At 37.9% G+C, this 16,420-nt stretch overlaps 3 protein-coding genes across 4 annotated transcripts; 1 reads left to right on the forward strand and 2 right to left on the reverse strand.

Moving 5' to 3' along the window:
* The first annotated feature begins 552 nt into the window (after window positions 1-552).
* On the forward strand, window positions 553-3,472 carry LOC100049273 (fructose-bisphosphate aldolase B). 2 transcript variants are annotated; one of them, XM_011480223.1, is made up of 10 exons: window positions 716-868; window positions 1,239-1,293; window positions 1,423-1,535; window positions 1,618-1,829; window positions 1,925-1,979; window positions 2,066-2,226; window positions 2,304-2,387; window positions 2,462-2,636; window positions 2,735-2,934; window positions 3,192-3,472. In XM_011480223.1, the coding sequence occupies exons 3-10, from the start codon at window positions 1,424-1,426 to the stop codon at window positions 3,285-3,287; spliced, it is 1,095 nt and encodes a 364-aa protein (XP_011478525.1). In that variant the 5' UTR covers window positions 716-868; window positions 1,239-1,293; window position 1,423; the 3' UTR covers window positions 3,288-3,472. The 2 variants fall into 2 exon arrangements, with proteins under 2 accessions (XP_011478524.1, XP_011478525.1); XM_011480222.2 differs by lacking the exon at window positions 1,239-1,293 and having other exon boundaries at window positions 553-868.
* Window positions 3,473-5,583: 2,111 nt separating this feature from the next.
* Window positions 5,584-10,015, reverse strand: tmco6 (transmembrane and coiled-coil domains 6). Its single transcript, XM_004073305.4, has 12 exons — window positions 9,746-10,015; window positions 9,373-9,479; window positions 9,196-9,308; window positions 8,918-9,101; window positions 8,748-8,852; window positions 8,538-8,629; window positions 8,339-8,455; window positions 8,130-8,244; window positions 7,243-7,423; window positions 6,449-6,543; window positions 6,162-6,329; window positions 5,584-6,047 (listed from the first exon to the last, which is right to left on the reverse strand). Exons 1-12 carry the CDS (start codon window positions 9,834-9,836, stop codon window positions 5,910-5,912), a joined length of 1,506 nt encoding a protein of 501 aa, XP_004073353.1. The 5' UTR covers window positions 9,837-10,015; the 3' UTR covers window positions 5,584-5,909.
* Window positions 10,016-10,775: 760 nt separating this feature from the next.
* LOC101174754 (DNA ligase 1) lies at window positions 10,776-16,114 on the reverse strand. The gene is made up of 8 exons (XM_011480225.3): window positions 15,853-16,114; window positions 14,719-14,771; window positions 14,566-14,636; window positions 14,313-14,359; window positions 14,071-14,224; window positions 11,682-12,938; window positions 11,523-11,605; window positions 10,776-11,388 (listed from the first exon to the last, which is right to left on the reverse strand). The coding sequence occupies exons 1-8, from the start codon at window positions 15,958-15,960 to the stop codon at window positions 11,335-11,337; spliced, it is 1,827 nt and encodes a 608-aa protein (XP_011478527.1). The 5' UTR covers window positions 15,961-16,114; the 3' UTR covers window positions 10,776-11,334.
* Between the last annotated feature and the right edge of the window lie 306 nt (window positions 16,115-16,420).

Genomic DNA, 16,420 nt, shown 5'->3' on the forward strand with positions numbered 1-16,420 from the left:
CCTATTTGTGTGCTTAAAAAAGTACATTTTTTGCACAAACAAATGACTAATTTGTGCACAACGTGCTCATTTGTGCACACAAAATGCTCAATTCCCCACAAAATATTAATTTGCGTGCACAAAATGCTAGTTTGTGCGTGTGAAATGCTATTTGTGTGTTTTAAATGCATTTTGTTTGCACAAAGGCCTAATATGTGTTAAAAAATAGTTATTGAAATGCATTTTGTGCACACAAAATACTCATATGTGCAAACAAAATGCTAAATTTCCCACAAAGCATTATTTTGCGTGCACAAAATGCTGGTTTGTGCACATGAAATGCTATTTGTGCACCTAAAAGACTACTATGTGTGCACAAAGTGCTCTTCTGTGCCACAAATTATTATTATAAGGGAACTTTTTGTTATTGTCATGTTCAGGACTGTTTAGTTTACAGTTTCTCCAGGACACGAAGAAATGATAACCTGTATTGCAACATTAGATGCCTTCTTTGTTCGGATTTCATCATATGAGCTCAGAGTGAGAAGCAGGGTGAGGGGGCGTGGCTACAGCAGGACCTTGGTCTTTGGCGCGCGCGCGCACACATACTGACACACGCGCTGTTCCGTTTCTTGCTTTTGACTACAGTCGCTGATAATGACGTAAAAGAACATTGATCCCACAGCGTGAAATCTGTCTGATCAGACAAACAGCCTCTGCGTTTCGACACCCATCCCTGCCACCACACGGACACCTCCCCCTCTGTCCCGAGCAGGCGCTATAAAGGCGGCGTTTTGCCGAGCCTCTGCCTTCTTCTTCATTCCAGTCGGGAGGCTGTGCTGCTCCGCGTGCCACTTCACGTGTCCTCGTTGAAAAAAACAAGTCTCAAGTAAGGCGTGTGATCAAGTTTGTACTATGTGTTCATATGTTTTCTGCAAAGAAACCTGCAAAAGTTTTTTAGTTTGTTTTTCCCCCCTTAAAAGTGTGCAAAGATGGGTTTTCAGTTATCTGTATCTTTAGGTAATCCGGTTTCTTTACGCTTTGTGCAAAAAAACAGATCTATTCCAAAAAAAGAAGGATGTTTTATGTCTTTTTTAGCTTTCCTCCTGCCTGGGTTTGTGCACCTTCTAAACTAGTTTAGTATTCTACTGCCTGAAACTAAAAAAAAAGGTTTGACAGTGAGTTGCAATGCTCTAGCAGTTGACTTCACGTGAACTATGAACTTGTGTTGCACATAAAAGACGTGATCTGTTTTCCAGGCCAAAGTTCAACCCTGCATGCCAAATATTTGTCTGCAGTGGCTGAACAAGAGAAGCAGGATGTTGCACAGTTTTTTGTTCTTTGATAGCAAACGCATATATCTCCCTGCAAGTCCATTATAAGTCTGCATTTTTCCACTTCTCATTCTATTAATAACCTTTGCCCTTTTTTTTGCCTCCCCAGGATGACCCATCAGTATCCATCCCTATCTCCAGAGCAGAAGAAGGAGCTCTCTGACATTGCTCAGAGAATTGTTGCTCCAGGAAAGGGAATACTGGCTGCAGATGAATCAACAGGTCAGCCTCAGTTATTACTGCGTTACAGACACTTGCAGCAGTGAATGTGTGCGTGTAACCCAAACTCTGCTCCTCTGTGCAGGTACCATGGCCAAACGCCTGCAAAAGATCAACGTGGAGAACACAGAGGAGAACCGCCGTTGCTTCCGTGACATCCTTTTCTCCAGCGATCAGTCGATTGCTAACAACATTGGGGGGGTCATTTTCTTCCACGAAACCCTCTACCAGAAGGCAGACAACGGCAAGCTTTTCCCCCAGGTCATCAAGGAGAAAGGCATTGTTGTTGGTATCAAGGTGAGGAGACGTTCGCTTTACCTGCAAACATTTTTGGTCTTAAAAGTAGAAACAGTCTAACACGTCAGGGATTTATGCTTTTATTTTGGATGTAGGTGGACAAAGGCACAGCTGGACTGAATGGAACTAATGGAGAGACAACCACACAAGGTAAAATGAAGATATTTGTCAGAAAAAACCCAACAACGTGTTCCAGGAAAAATCTTCCAGGATTAAAGTACTACCATCCTCTTCAGGTCTTGATGGCCTGTCGGAGCGATGTGCCCAGTACAAGAAAGACGGCTGCGACTTTGCTAAGTGGAGGTGTGTGCTGAAGATCTCTGATGGCTGCCCGTCAGCTCTCGCCATTGCAGAAAACGCCAATGTCCTCGCCAGATATGCCAGTATCTGCCAACAGGTGTGTATGACTCTTCTCTCTTCTGTGATGGTTCGAATGTCATCATTACATAATATGCCTGGATGCGTCTCCACCAGAACGGTCTGGTGCCCATCGTGGAGCCAGAGATCCTGCCTGATGGTGACCACGACCTGCAGAGGTGCCAGTATGTGACGGAAAAGGTTTGTTTAAAATAATTGTTTTCTCCTCATGCAAAACAAAGCACAGCTTCTTAGCTCTTTATGTTGCTTTGAAGGTGCTGGCTGCCACCTACAAGGCTCTTTCAGACCACCATGTGTACCTGGAGGGCACTCTGCTGAAGCCCAACATGGTCACTGCTGGACACTCCTGCACTAAGAAATACACCCCCCAAGAGGTTGCCATGGCTACAGTGACTGCTCTTAGGCGCACCGTTCCCGCCTCAGTCCCCGGTGAGTCCCTAACGAGGCATTTTACTTTAATAAGTGTTTGTGAAACGGTGCAGAGGAGTTAACAAAGTTCACACTTTTGTTTTGAAATATCTTTTCAGGTATCTGCTTCCTGTCTGGAGGCCAGAGTGAGGAGGAGGCCTCTGTTAACCTGAACGCCATGAACCAGGTGCCTCTCCATCGCCCGTGGAAGGTGACCTTCTCCTACGGCCGTGCGCTCCAGGCCTCTGCTCTTGCAGCCTGGGGGGGAAAAGCCGCCAACAGGAACGCTGCCCGCGAAGCTTTCTGCAATCGGGCCAAGGCAAGTCTCCTAAAGGACAAATACTTATCACTCAGAGCACACCAATCCATTCACACCTATGTGTTCACGATGATGATCGTTGCACAAAACTGGCTCCTAAATAATTCTTATCATGCATTAGCCAACTTTATCCGGTCTGGTAAATGATTGATTCTGGAAAGCTTTTGGCTGGGGTCTTGCACTGATGTGGTGCATGCACCCTGGCTGATGATTAACGCTCATATCTGACTTTGCCCCCTCTCCTTTACTCCCATCAGATCAATAGCCTGGCTTCCAAAGGAGAGTACAAGCCCTCAGGTTCAGCTGACCAGGCGTCCATGCAGTCTCTCTACTCTGCCAGCTACGTGTATTAAACCCAGGGAACACTTATTCAAAAGAAAAACCAGAAAAATAAAAGCCCACAGGGCCAAACATCATTCCTCTACATGATGTCCTTCTTTCCTGCATGACCAACACCGAGGAGACTTCCACCAAGCTACTGTTTCTCTACTTGATGAAATGACTTTAAATAAAATAAAAAGACTAAAACATTTGACAATCATGTAGGTTTTCTTTGTCACAACCCCAGAACTAAATTACTTTAGTGGGAACAAGTGAGAATCTGTCCAAATAACAAGGCAGCTATAGGGTGCATATTTATATATAATATATTAAAACATCACATAAAACAACCATATTACGATGTTCCAATCCGGCTCAGTCAAATCCCTATAGTGGAAGATTAAAAGTATTCACATTTGAAATAAATACTCTTCCTACAAACCGATCCTGGTCCTCAAGCTCTACCACCCTGCCGGTTTTCCAGCTCTACTTGCACTCTTGTTGCTGATTACCTGGGATTGTTCAGCCAGTCAGAATCAGGAGACACCTCAGTCAACAAATCAGCAACAAGGAGCCCAGAGACAACTGGAAAACAGGCAGGGTGGTAGATTTCAAGGACCAGGATTGGGCAGCCCTGTCTATTGAAAATGAAAAAAAAAACAACAGAACAAAATAAAAATAAAAACTCATGAGAAGCATTTCTGAAAATTTTCTGTTTTTCTTTTCATTTAGGTCGTTTTCTCTCTGATAGTCCACCAACAACTGTAATAAGAAATCAGCAGAATGATAATGTGAAGAAAACCTAGATGACCTTAAAGAGACTGCTTAAGAGTTTTGTGGGTTTTTCTTTCTGTAATATGGTCAAGTAACACGTTAAGGGTGAAAACCTTCCAAACCATCAGCGTTTATAAGAATTACTTTGTATAACACGTTTTCTTCTTCTGCCTCCCTCATTGACCTTGTTTTGGCACATTTTGGGAATGGGAATGAGCCAGCAGCATGTGGTTAGATGAGTTACTTGTTTCTGCTCAGTCTTACATAACATGAAAAGTGTTTTTTATCCTCTGTGCAGCAGTTACACACAATATACCACTGCTGATATGCCCAGCACACATATTTACCTCATAAATTAACAGGTTTCAGTTCAGTGGCCTAGTGGCGGAGTGTCTGCCCTATGACTGGAAGTTTATGAGCTCAAATCCAGGCTGAGTCGTACCAAAGACTAGTAAAATGGGACCAGTTATTCTTTATGAAGCAAAATAAACCCCGCCATAGGAATTTTTTTATTTTACACTTATTTTTGAATCACCAGTAATGGTATCAAAAAAGTAACCACAAATTACTATACACTGGAGATTTAACAAGATAGTTACATCACGTGAGTCTTTGGATATGACGTCTTCTGACTACAAACCATTTCCTTTGCACATCATTAAAAAAATCATAAAAAATTACACTAAAACACCAACAAATATTAAATGAATTCCGTAAACCTACATAATAATTAAGAATAATCATAGAAGCATAAAAAACTAGACTCACCCATCCAATAAACTGATTTCATTTGTTTAAAACCCTTTCATGACCACAGGGGTACAAAAGAACGCACCTAATGCAGATGATTTCTAAAAACATTTAAGAACGCACACTTAAAACAACTGGGTTATTTCTTCAACACAATTCTTGGGTTTTTCATGTTGGGATATATTTTGTGGTTACTTTGGAGCAATACACATTTTCTTTTGGGGTTATAGTGGTTTCATTTTATATTTTCTTCCTCAGTTAAAATAACACAGCAGAAAGTTAGTTCATTTTCTTTTTAGCCCTGAGTTGGGTTAAAAACAACCCAACTTGGGTTATTTAAAACTTTACAGTATTATAGGTACCATAAACCTAGAGTGGACATTTCTACATTAAGTACTTTAAATCTTTATTTAATCACTTAAAAATACAGGATTGAGGATAAATTTAAACAAATTTCCAAATATAACAATGACAACTATTTGCATCTGAAGCAATTTAACCAAGTGTGAAACATGGTGGTACCGACTGTACGTTAAAGGCTGCAACTCAAAAAAAACGAACAAGAGAATTGAAAAAAAAAACAAAAAAACAACTGTTGCTACCATTGTGCTTTACTTCAAGGGAAATAAGTAACAACATTACCTACATACAGCCCCAAATACACTGGAATGCAATAATGTTAAGTACACTGCCATGGAACTGTTTAGCAAGGGAGAGATAAATCCCACCCCTTCATCTGATGTCTTGATAGGTGAATTTGTGTTTGGAAGTTGCCAAGGTAACGGCACTAATCTGACAAAAAGATAAAAGTTCAATGTAATTTCATTTTATTAAAATGCAATCCCATCATGTGAATACAAATCCAAACAACTGCGCTGTTGGAAACACCTTGATTATAATAAATACACTGGCAAAAGAAACTGACTGCACAGACATTCATCTTTGGTAAAAATACTTTCATATTATGCTTCTCTTTGATTTTAAAACGATTCATAGTTTTATTATTATAAAAACCTTACCACGATTACAAAAAAACAACAACATGATTCAGTTTGCAAAATATAAAAAGACAAAATTTAAACCGGTTTTGTTTCTTTAATACATTTTAAGACAAAAAGATTTGCATTTATTTATATTGTGTGTTGCTGCTGGGTTAGAAGGAGCTGGTCCACGAGGTATGAAGCTTTTTGTCTTATTTCTCCTTCATCGTTGTACTGAATAATCTCCAGGATGGAAGCCCCACCTTCCCTCAAAAACTCCTCTTTTACCTGAAAAAACAAAATATTTTTGTGCTCATGACACTTTACCCGTGGCCTTTTTCTAGTTAAAAAAAAGCTAGTTAAAAAAAAGCTAGAAGTACCGGTACTCATTTGTGTTCTTACCTGAGGACTAGTGAGCAGCAGCATGTACAAGACTTCCAGACTCAGAGTCACCATCTCTTGATCAGCCATTTTAAGAGTTGAACAGAGGGCAGACAGCAGCCCGAGCTGCACCAGCTGGACGCACAGCTCCTTTTTTTTGGAGACTATATTTGCTAAAATTCTGAGGACCTAAGGATGATCCACAAAAAGGAGCAAAAACACAAAAACGGTAAAGTACACTTAATGAAAGGGAATGCAAAGACTGAAAGAAGAAGAAACAGTGAAGTTGCGCTTTGCTTTCCACGTACCATTGTGTTAATGCCATGAGAAACAGGTAAAAGCTGAATCAGTGGGGAGACCAAGTTGAGAGTCACGACAGCTGAGCAACATTCAGTGGAATGAGCTGAACACGAAAGGAAAGGAGGGAGACAAGAAGACACATTACATCATTATGCAGGAATAAAAAAATAAACATAAAAAGGAATTTCAGGGGGGAAAAAAACTGGAATTTTTTTTTTAATATTTCACAATGCCATTTTTTTTCTTCCAATTTTGAGAATTGACTTCAAAGTCTAAGGGACTGCAATGACAAATCAATTTTTTTAACATTTTCATGTAATATCAGTTTAATAATAAGACGACAATTATCAGATGGGGGGTCAAGAAATTTTTAAGATCAATCCATTTGCTTTTTTTCTAATTTAATGTGATTTAAATCTTCAAACTAAAGATTGTCTCCCTAACCCCTACAAATGTAGCTTTTTGCTTAAGAAAAGAAATGATGCAAAAAAATCTCACAAAAAATAACCAAATAATACAAACATAAAAACATTGCAGTGAAGATCCACAATGTAATTTTGTTGTTTTCAATACTTTTCTTGTAGATAAATATTCTTGCTGTTGCTTTAGGATTCTGCAATCTAAAAAATTTCAAGTAAAATATATTGATTGCTTAAAAAAAACGATAATTGTAATTGTTTTACTAAAATCTCTTCACTGTACAGTGGCTACTTCTGTCTCTACAGTGAAATGACTCCTATTGATGTTTTTTTAGTCTCCATCCCAGCTTCTGCAAAGCTGTGTGAGAACAAACATGACAGACCTGTGAGGTTGTTGAGGACCCAGGCCGTCTCTCTGGCCAAAGATGGCGAGGAGCTCAGATATGCCTGAAGAAATACACACAGGGCATCCACCAGCAGAGTAAAAACCGTGTTTTTGTCCAGATCTTCCACAAGGCAGGAGGGCAGGAGGTTTCCAACAATCCTCAACAGAGGGCAGACAAGCTATAGACAACACAGCATAAGAACAAAGACATGTCACCTATAGGGTAGATTATACATATCATACATCCCTGATGTAGAGTAGTTTTTATTCAGAATAAAGCATAAAGATCCAAGAACAGTAAATTCCCTTCAATCTAAAATGTAACAGTACTTTGCATTTATACTCATCAACTACAAACTACAGCAAAACAAGCAACTTCAAGAGATTATGTTATGTTAACCCCTTAAATTAAGGACTTTGTTCAAACGTGTTTTAGCAAAATGTGCAACAAGTATTTCTATAAATGCATTCAGGTGGGGTAAAAAAGTATTTAGTCAGCCACCAATTGTTCAAGTTCTCCCACTTAAAAAGATAAGGGAAGGCCTTTAATGTTCATCAACAACGAGAGACAACATGAGAAAAAACATCCAGAAAATCACGTTGTCTGATTTTTTAAGAATTTAGTGATTATTGTTTTTTTATGTTAAAAGAATAGCTTCTTCTTTTGAGGAGCATTTAAAATATATGAAATAAATAATAATAATAAAAAAAAAAAAATCGATGATGCCACAACTTACAAAATTACAGAAATAAGCGTTTAAAAGACTGGGACACATTTTAAACATAAAATACAAATTAAAACTAAATAAAAACAGAACAAAAAATAATTAAAAAATGCAATGAATCTAAAAGGTTACAAAAATTTGAAACATGTTTTTTTTTTACCAGCTCCATTCCATCTTCTTTGTGTCCTTGAGTCACAGCTCCACTTAGTGACACTAACTCAGAACTGCAGTGCAGCAAGGCTCCACGAGCCAGCAGCTCTTGGTGATCCTCAGAGCTGGGAAAAGCAGAAAAATGACAGATCCTCTCTTCTTATGAGTGTAGCCGAGCTAATGATGTTCAAGGCTTCAACGATGACCCGCAACTCTCACCTGCACACCAGGTAGTGCAAACACCATGCACACTCAATGGCAGCACCAAGGCCAAACTCAGAGTCAGGAGTCAGGAAGGAGACCAAATATGTGGGTAAACTGGAGCACATAACCATCCTGCAGGCACAGAAGTTAACAATTAACTATTCAAAGGGCACAGTAATGAAAAGATGAACAGATGAATCCCAAAAGCACTTACGAGATTATTTTTTGGATTGCACCTGTGGCTTGAAGAAGCTGAGAGAGAGTAAAACCAACCGCTTCCACCACTGCAAGATTGTATCTTTGATTCTAGAAAGTAAACCCCAACAGAGAGCAATTCATATTCAAACTCTTTTCAAAATAGTTTTAGCAAAATCTACACAATTTGAACTGCGATCATTACCAGACGCAAACATTGAAAGCATACCTCCATGCAGCTGGCAAGAGCAGGGATTATTCCCTGTGCAAGAAGTTTTTCTTTTACAGCCTCGCTGACTGGACATAAATTCCCAAGAGTGTAGAGACACGTCTCCTGTGCACAGAGAAGGTTCAGTGGTTGCAGAGATGGTTAGCTGGTATAATTCTACATGCACTTACTGTGAATTTGGTGGTTGGGCCAGACAAGAAGGTGAGTAAATAAGGAGTAGCTGGCATGCAGGCTGATGCCACGCTGGTGTTGGGAGAATAAGACAGCTCATGCAGACAGCGGACTGCTAACAGACGGCACTGAGCATCCGAGCCGGTGAGGAGACCAACAAGCAGGTGCATGCTGTTCTCCTGTCTGAATGGGCAAAGAAACACGGTTTGAACACACAGATACATATGCTTTTGACTCATATCAATAGCTGACAGGGATTTAAAAAAACTTTTCATACTTGATAAAGGAAAGTTGAGCAGATGACTCCCGCAGAACTTTACTCAAAGCTTTCAGGTGAATCTCCTTCTCTGTTCCTCCTCGCTGAAGTTTGAGCAACAGACTGACCACATCCTAGTAAAGGCGAAAACCTTTAGCACGACGATACAACAACATTTTTACAACACGTGTCTCTCACCTGCTCTCCGGATGCTGTTTCCATAGTGACCCCAGTCTGCTCTTCCTCTTCATACAGCAGGAGTCTCTTGCTCACCAGCTGTCTGTCTCTGCGGGCTTGTCTCAGAGCTACAGCAAGGAGCAGTCATCAAAGTTTTAATGATGTAAGACCAGCTCACAACTAACATTTATTTACAAAAATTCGTGTTGTAATGTTAACAAATTAATTTTTAACAAACTTGAAAAGCGAGTGAAGCTTTTCCAAAAACAAAATGCGTACACACATAACAACGCCAATTTAATAGTTCCAAATTGCACACAGGACATTTATGAAAAGAACCGTTTTTTTCAACAAAACATTATGAAACAGAAAGATGTATGTATTCGAAACAAACCTCGTTCCTGTTCTCGCCTCCTTAGCCTCAGCTCATCTATGTTATTTTGATGCCATCTTGATTTATGGTGAATTTTGTTTAGTCTCCACATTGTTTCAAAGATAATATTAAAAAGACAACGAAATATTACATCTAAGTTACTTCAATAACGATGAACTGAAGCTAGCTTGTTTACCAATACATTTCAAACGGTTAAACTCTTCTTCGCTGTTGTAACTTTATCTTCCACCACAGTTGCAGCACCATCTAGCGGCCAAACACAAAACAGCTCATTTGACATGGGAGGGCAACTTTTGTTTACATTTGAATTCAATTTACTTTCAAATAGAAATCGTGTAAAAAAAAAAAATTACAATTCTAGGAATTTGTTAACTTTAGCATAGTTCCATGCATTAAGAATGTCTCGTTTTTTTACATACTTTTTCGTACCATTATTAAAAGTAGATAATGCATAAACTGCATCCAAATGGTAAGATAAACAATCCTGCTCAATGCCTCTTCTGTGTCCCATTTTTTGAGCATTTTATATTACTTTAATTACACATGGTTCATGCATAAAAACTAAAACAAGTTTAGTTCACCCAGTCCAGGGTGTACCCTGCCTTCACCCAACCTCTGGCAGCCCTGTGACCCTAAAAGAGATGAATAGTTGGAAGGCTCATTTTAAAGCTGAATGTGTAGAAATGTATGAAGCAAAAACTAATTATAAAAACATATCTTTATTAAAAACCTGCTTTAAAAAAATTAACTGTTAAATCGATTTTAATGCAACTTTCTATCCCAACAAATCCCTGGTTGCCTGTATACATATGTTCTGCTCCTGTATGTAGTTTCCTCCTCTGACTTGATTTATCATAAATTAATATAGCAACATATAGGGTCCTGTTCTGAGCAGTTTAGCTTTAATTCAAAACATTCATTTTATTTGTGTGTATTTTAAATTGCAAAATCTGCAAATAAGTTGCTTGTTTTTACTTTTTTGTGGATACAGTACTAACATGTCTCTTGTGTAAATTATCTGGCAAACAGCATCTTTTCAATGACATTTTATTTATTATTTTGGGTTGTTCTCTTGGAAAATGATCTATTAAACTTCCTTATATGGAAGCACCCTGCTAAAGTAATACAATCACAGGTTTCATAGAATGCAGGTTTGAAAAAGAAGAGGGGCAATACTTGTTGATAAACAAAGCAATATATTCCATCAAAGTGTTGCTAAAAATGTATTAAAAATAGAAAATCTTTAAAAAAATCTATTTTCATTTCTGTAAATGTAAAAAACATTTAGATTTTCATGGAAAGCAGACAAAAACATTCATTTAATAACTCTAAAAACCTTTACAAAGAGCTGTTTCAGTGGTAAAGACTCCAGTCTGAGCATCAGACTGAAGCAAGAGGGAAAATAACCTCATAAATACCAGCAGATGTTCATGCTGTCCATCCACTAAAATCACAAGTACCATAAAAAGCATCTGACAAAAAATGTACAATTTAAAACATGCAAAAAAACAGAAGATTTTAAAATAAAAGTGTTCAATTGTATTTACAGGATCAAAACTTGGTTAAAAAAGGACAGAAACTGAATGGCATCATGGTTGCTCAGTGATAGGGACCTCATCTTCACCGCTCCATAATTTTCTTTTCTGTCAAAGAAAATAAACATTGAGTTAACTCTTAATATTGAACCATATTTTGTTGACTTGTTTATTTATTAATGCTTTCAGCTGTGACAGAACCAGAGTGAGCTCAGTTTGAGTGCATGGCTGCGTTTCTGTACCTTTTTGTGGCTGCTGACGGATATTGGCGTAGCTTCTGTTGTTGAAGCATCTTGGACGTCCTCTGCTTTCTCTTTGTTTTTCTCTGGAGGAATAACAACAAAATATCAATTAAAAGGGGACATATTTATAATCACGACAGTGAAAGGGCTTGAACTCACTTTTCTTCTTTTTCTGAGCACTCGTCTCCAGGCTGGGAGCAGATGGTTCTGTTTCTTCTGAGGTCTTAGCTCTCCCTTTGGTCTCATTTGTTGTTTGGTCGTCTTCATTTGCTTGCTCAGACGTCTCGGTGTGTTTTTTAACCTTTTTTGGTTTCTTGATCGTTTCCTCAGAAATCTCAGAGTTCTCATGAACCTGAGCTTCTCGTTTTTTCTTCTTTGTCTTCTTTTCTTCAGCCACATGTTCTGGATTTTCCTCTTTTTCAACAGTCTTGTTTTTTTTCTTCTTCTTCTTCACTTCCAAATTTCCAGCATGTTCTTCAAGATTTTGCTCCACATTTTCAGTAACTGGATCATCTGAACTGATCTCAGTATTGATTAATCTTTTCTTTTTCTTCTTTACTTTTTGGCTTTGATCATTTTTTTCTGTGTTTTCTAAATTCGGATGATCAGAACTGATCTCTGCGTCGACTAATTTCTTTTTCTTCTTTACATTCTTGTTTTCAACACTCTCAGACTTTTCGTCTACTATGTTTTCATTTTCTAAGCCCTTCTCAGCACTTTCTTTTGTTTTCTCAGTGGGGTGTTCCGAATCTCCCTCATTTTCAACTCTCTTCTTCTTTTTCTTCTTTTTAACAATTTTTTCTTCCTCTCCATGAGCTAATGGTTCTTCCTCATCATTTCTTCCTTTTTTCCTCTTTTTGTCTTTCTTTTCTTTCAAAATAGACTCTAAAACATTTTCTTTGGCTCCTTTATTTCCCATGAGATCATCTTCAGATTCTATGTTTGTTACTTGAACTTCTTTATTCTCCTCCACAGATTTATGGTCCTTCTTTTCTTCTGTGGCTACACTCTCCTTTCCATCGCTCTTCTGTTCTTCTCCATCCATCTCATGGGTTTTCTTTTTTAACTTGCTTTCACTCGATCGTTCTCTTTTCTTTTTCCTGGGCTCTGCTGCTGTTTCTGCTGGCCTGTTCACTTCGTCTTCAGCTTGTTTGGATGGTGAGAGAGCAACAGTTGTGTCCTCCACAGCATGGCTGTTCAGTGTTTCAGAGGAGGACAGAACTGCAGATTTTCTCCTCCTTGGTGTGCTTTTTTTCACTGGTGTGGTGGTTTCTTCCTTTGTGTCCAGATCAGGATTCTGCTCACTGGGAGTGTGGGTTTTTGCCACAGGCTTTGCTCTGGGCTTTCTGATTCTCTTTTTCTTGGGTTTGGAGGAGTCCAGAGCGTCGATGAGCTCCATCTTGGCCAAATCGGCCTCTGCAGAAAAACAAACAAAAAAACTTTATTTTAGTGGCACAAAGGTCTGAAAGTGGAAGAGTTTCCTTATGCGAAAACACAAGTTTCTAAAGTAAAGCAGCTCACAGAATAAATGTTCCATCTTATTGTGTAATATATACATATCTAAATCTTTTAGTGAATGCAGTGGAGCTAGAAAGTATCTGTCAATCACATATTTTGCAAATTGTCTCACTTAAAAAGAGGGTAGAGGTCTGTAATAGACATACTTTAATTGCGAGAGACAGAATGTAAAAAAAGAATCCAATCATGATTTGTGAAGTTGTCTTGTTACGTTGAGGATTTCTTAGTATTTTCTTTTATTTAATTCTTTTGTGTTTATCTGAATAGTGATTCTATGTTTAATGTGTAAAAACTGTGAGCATCAAATACAATTAGATTGGGAGTGGGAATTAATAAGATTGTCCTTCACCCATTCCTGTATTGAGCACTTAATTGCTTTCTGTTTATTATTTTTACTTAGTTGTTTTAAATTTTGTGATTGAAAATCAATCAATGCTGGAAGATCAAGCATCATCCTCACTGATGGAAGGAGGTTTTTGCCCAAAATCCCACCATACATGGTCCCATTCATCCTTTTTTAATACAGAACAGTCCTTTTGTCCCCTTTGCAGAATAACAGTCACAAAGCATGATAGTTCCCCTTCATGGTTCCCAGTGGCTCTGGTGTTTTGGGGATATTTTTGGCAGTTATGCCCAAGAATTCCATTTTGGTTTCCTCTGACCACATTCTACCAATCCTCTTCTGGATCAAACAGATGGTCTCACCAAAATTTAGACAGACCTGGACGTGTGTTGTTCCAGCAAGGGGACCTCCCAGAAAACAGTTTTGTTACAGTCTGACTTTTCAAGGCTGTGAGGATAAAAGAGCTTCTTAAAGAAAAAGACACCTGTGAAGAAATGCTTAATTTCTGCAGCATTGTGCAAATAAAGGCTTTCAAAACCAAGCAATGTGATTTTCTGGATTCTTTTTTTGTCTCTCACAGCTGAAGTGCATCTACCATGAACTTTACAAACCAAACTCATCTTTTAAACTGGGACGACATGCAGAATTGGTGACTGACAAATACTTGATGTACATAAAAACACTGACCTGTCATCTGCAGGACCATCTTTTTCCACTTCTCTACATCCAGACTGCTGTCAGAGTCTGAACCCTGAACCGCTGAGCCAGACTTTGATTTCTTTGAGATGCTGCCATCTTTGGAAGCTTTTCCTTCATTTTTCTTCTGTTTTGCTTTAACAGTCTTTTAAAGAAAGGATAAAGAACAAAGCGGAGGAAAATGACAAACTCAAAGCAGAACTAAAAAAATAAACAAGATCATCAAAACTCACCTTTTTTGCTGGACTGCCAGTCGTCTTTCTTGGTGACGTGGATTTGTCTGGACAAATCAAGATAATAATATATGTCCACAAATTGTAACACTGTGAGCTTGAACATTTTCACAAAGATTAAATGTTATTTTCCAAGTTTAGACATGGATATTTTTACACAACTTTGGTACTAGAATTATTTTAGTATAACACATCAGTAATTCAGACTCTGCTTTAAGTGTCTAAACTCTAAATGATTGTAAAAAGCACAAACCTGCAGCTGGAGCTTCTTTTTTCTTCCCTGAAGTGGAGCCTTTAACTGAGTTTTGCTTCCTTTTGGAGTTTCTAACAGGAGTGAAAATAGCAGTTTGTATTTGTCCAGGTAAATTATTCCCCTAACTCAAGAAATGGACAACTTGTTGCTCACCTACGCCATGCTTTGTAGATATCCAGTAAGGACACAGACGTTTCTGTGCCCTCCTGAAAAATAAAAATGCAATGTTTTTTCGTCAATAAACAATACAGACTTTGGTTTAATGATGCTTAACACAAGTAGATGTAACTGATCTATGTCTATGTGAAACATCACCATGACTTAGTTTGGGATGATGCATGGAGGAAATTCTCTTATTGCATTGATGTTGTCTGTGTTGCAGGTGGCAACAACATTATAAGAAAAGAAAAATGAAATGGCTTTTGTATTATTTGTCTATAATAAAGTATTTAAATCATGAAATCAATTCATTCTTTTTGAATAACTCCATATAAAATACCTAAACATATGCTTTATTATATGCAAAGATAAAAACATCCGATTGCTGTAAAATATTGGAAACTTAAAAATGTCAACACTCCCTTTTCTATTACAACATTTTTCTTATTTAGATTTTCTTTGCATGGGAAATGTGATTCAAATGGCAGACAGCTTTCATAAAAAAATATTTTTTATTATATTCTTTACTTTTCTTGACTAAAGATCTCTGACATAGCTTTTCCATTTTCATCTTTTTAACAGAAATTTTGTTTATAGTGATTTATTAAAAAAAAAAACTAGTCTTTTAATTATTACAAAACAGGAGAGCTAAAAATGACAAATGATTTCAGAAAAATGCAGTTTCCTAGGTAAATAAATAAACGAATAACAATTATCTTAGTGTTCTATTATTGATTAATTAATAACAGTTTATTAGCATGTTATTGTTGGATCACTTTTGAGACATTATTAGCAGGAGACTATCATGCATTATAAGATAGCATGCACAGTAGAATTACACATTAATGCACTCTGATTAGTTTTTAGAGCTTTAATTTTTTTTCACTTTAATAAAACTTGATATTACAAAAATCGAGGTTTGATTTTACATTAGTTTAAATGTTTAAGTGCTTTCCTTGACTACAAATAATAGTTTACTGCTACTAAGCAGCTCTCTTAGCTTGACAGAATGAACATTCAGGAGGGAAAATGAAAGTATCAAGTCTGCGGAACTATCGATCACAAAGTGTCAGAAAGCCTCTGGATGTCAGGTGTGTGTGTGTGTGTGTGTGTGTGCAGAGGGTTGACCTGTGGGCTGTGCCTCCGAAGCTCATCTGCTGCTGAACTGAAGCCATGCTCCTTCAGGTGTTGGTAGATCAGCTGCGTCAGTTCGTGCTTTGATGAACTCGCGTCCATTTTTTATTTATTTGTTTCAAACAGACAACCAGAAGATCCACAAACACTAAAAAATTCTACAACGATAAAGAATAACGCGTGTAAACCATGGCCACATGGCGACAGGAGTTTGGAAAATTGAAACCCCCACATTGAACTCTGACCTCACAATTGTATATCCGCTTAGTGCCCCAAAGCATTCTGGGAGCTGTAGTTAAGTAAGGATCCGACAATATTATTAAATATTAGAACATAATATATATTTTTATTTTAATAAATGTATGAGATTCCGTTTGTGCCAAAAAAGTGTTTTTGGTCCCGTGTCTATGTCTACTGAACGAGTTAATTGAACTTTGCTTCATGCTTCACGTTCAAAACTTTGCATTTCTCTCTGTTATTCTGTCGTGTCCCCCTTTGTACGGCCGGTAAATTGTTTTCTGTACTACCACAGAACAAATGGCGATAGCCATGACAAACACGC

The sequence above is a fragment of the Oryzias latipes genome, chromosome 10, assembly GCF_002234675.1.
Source record: "Oryzias latipes chromosome 10, ASM223467v1".
NCBI lineage: Eukaryota > Metazoa > Chordata > Actinopteri > Beloniformes > Adrianichthyidae > Oryzias > Oryzias latipes.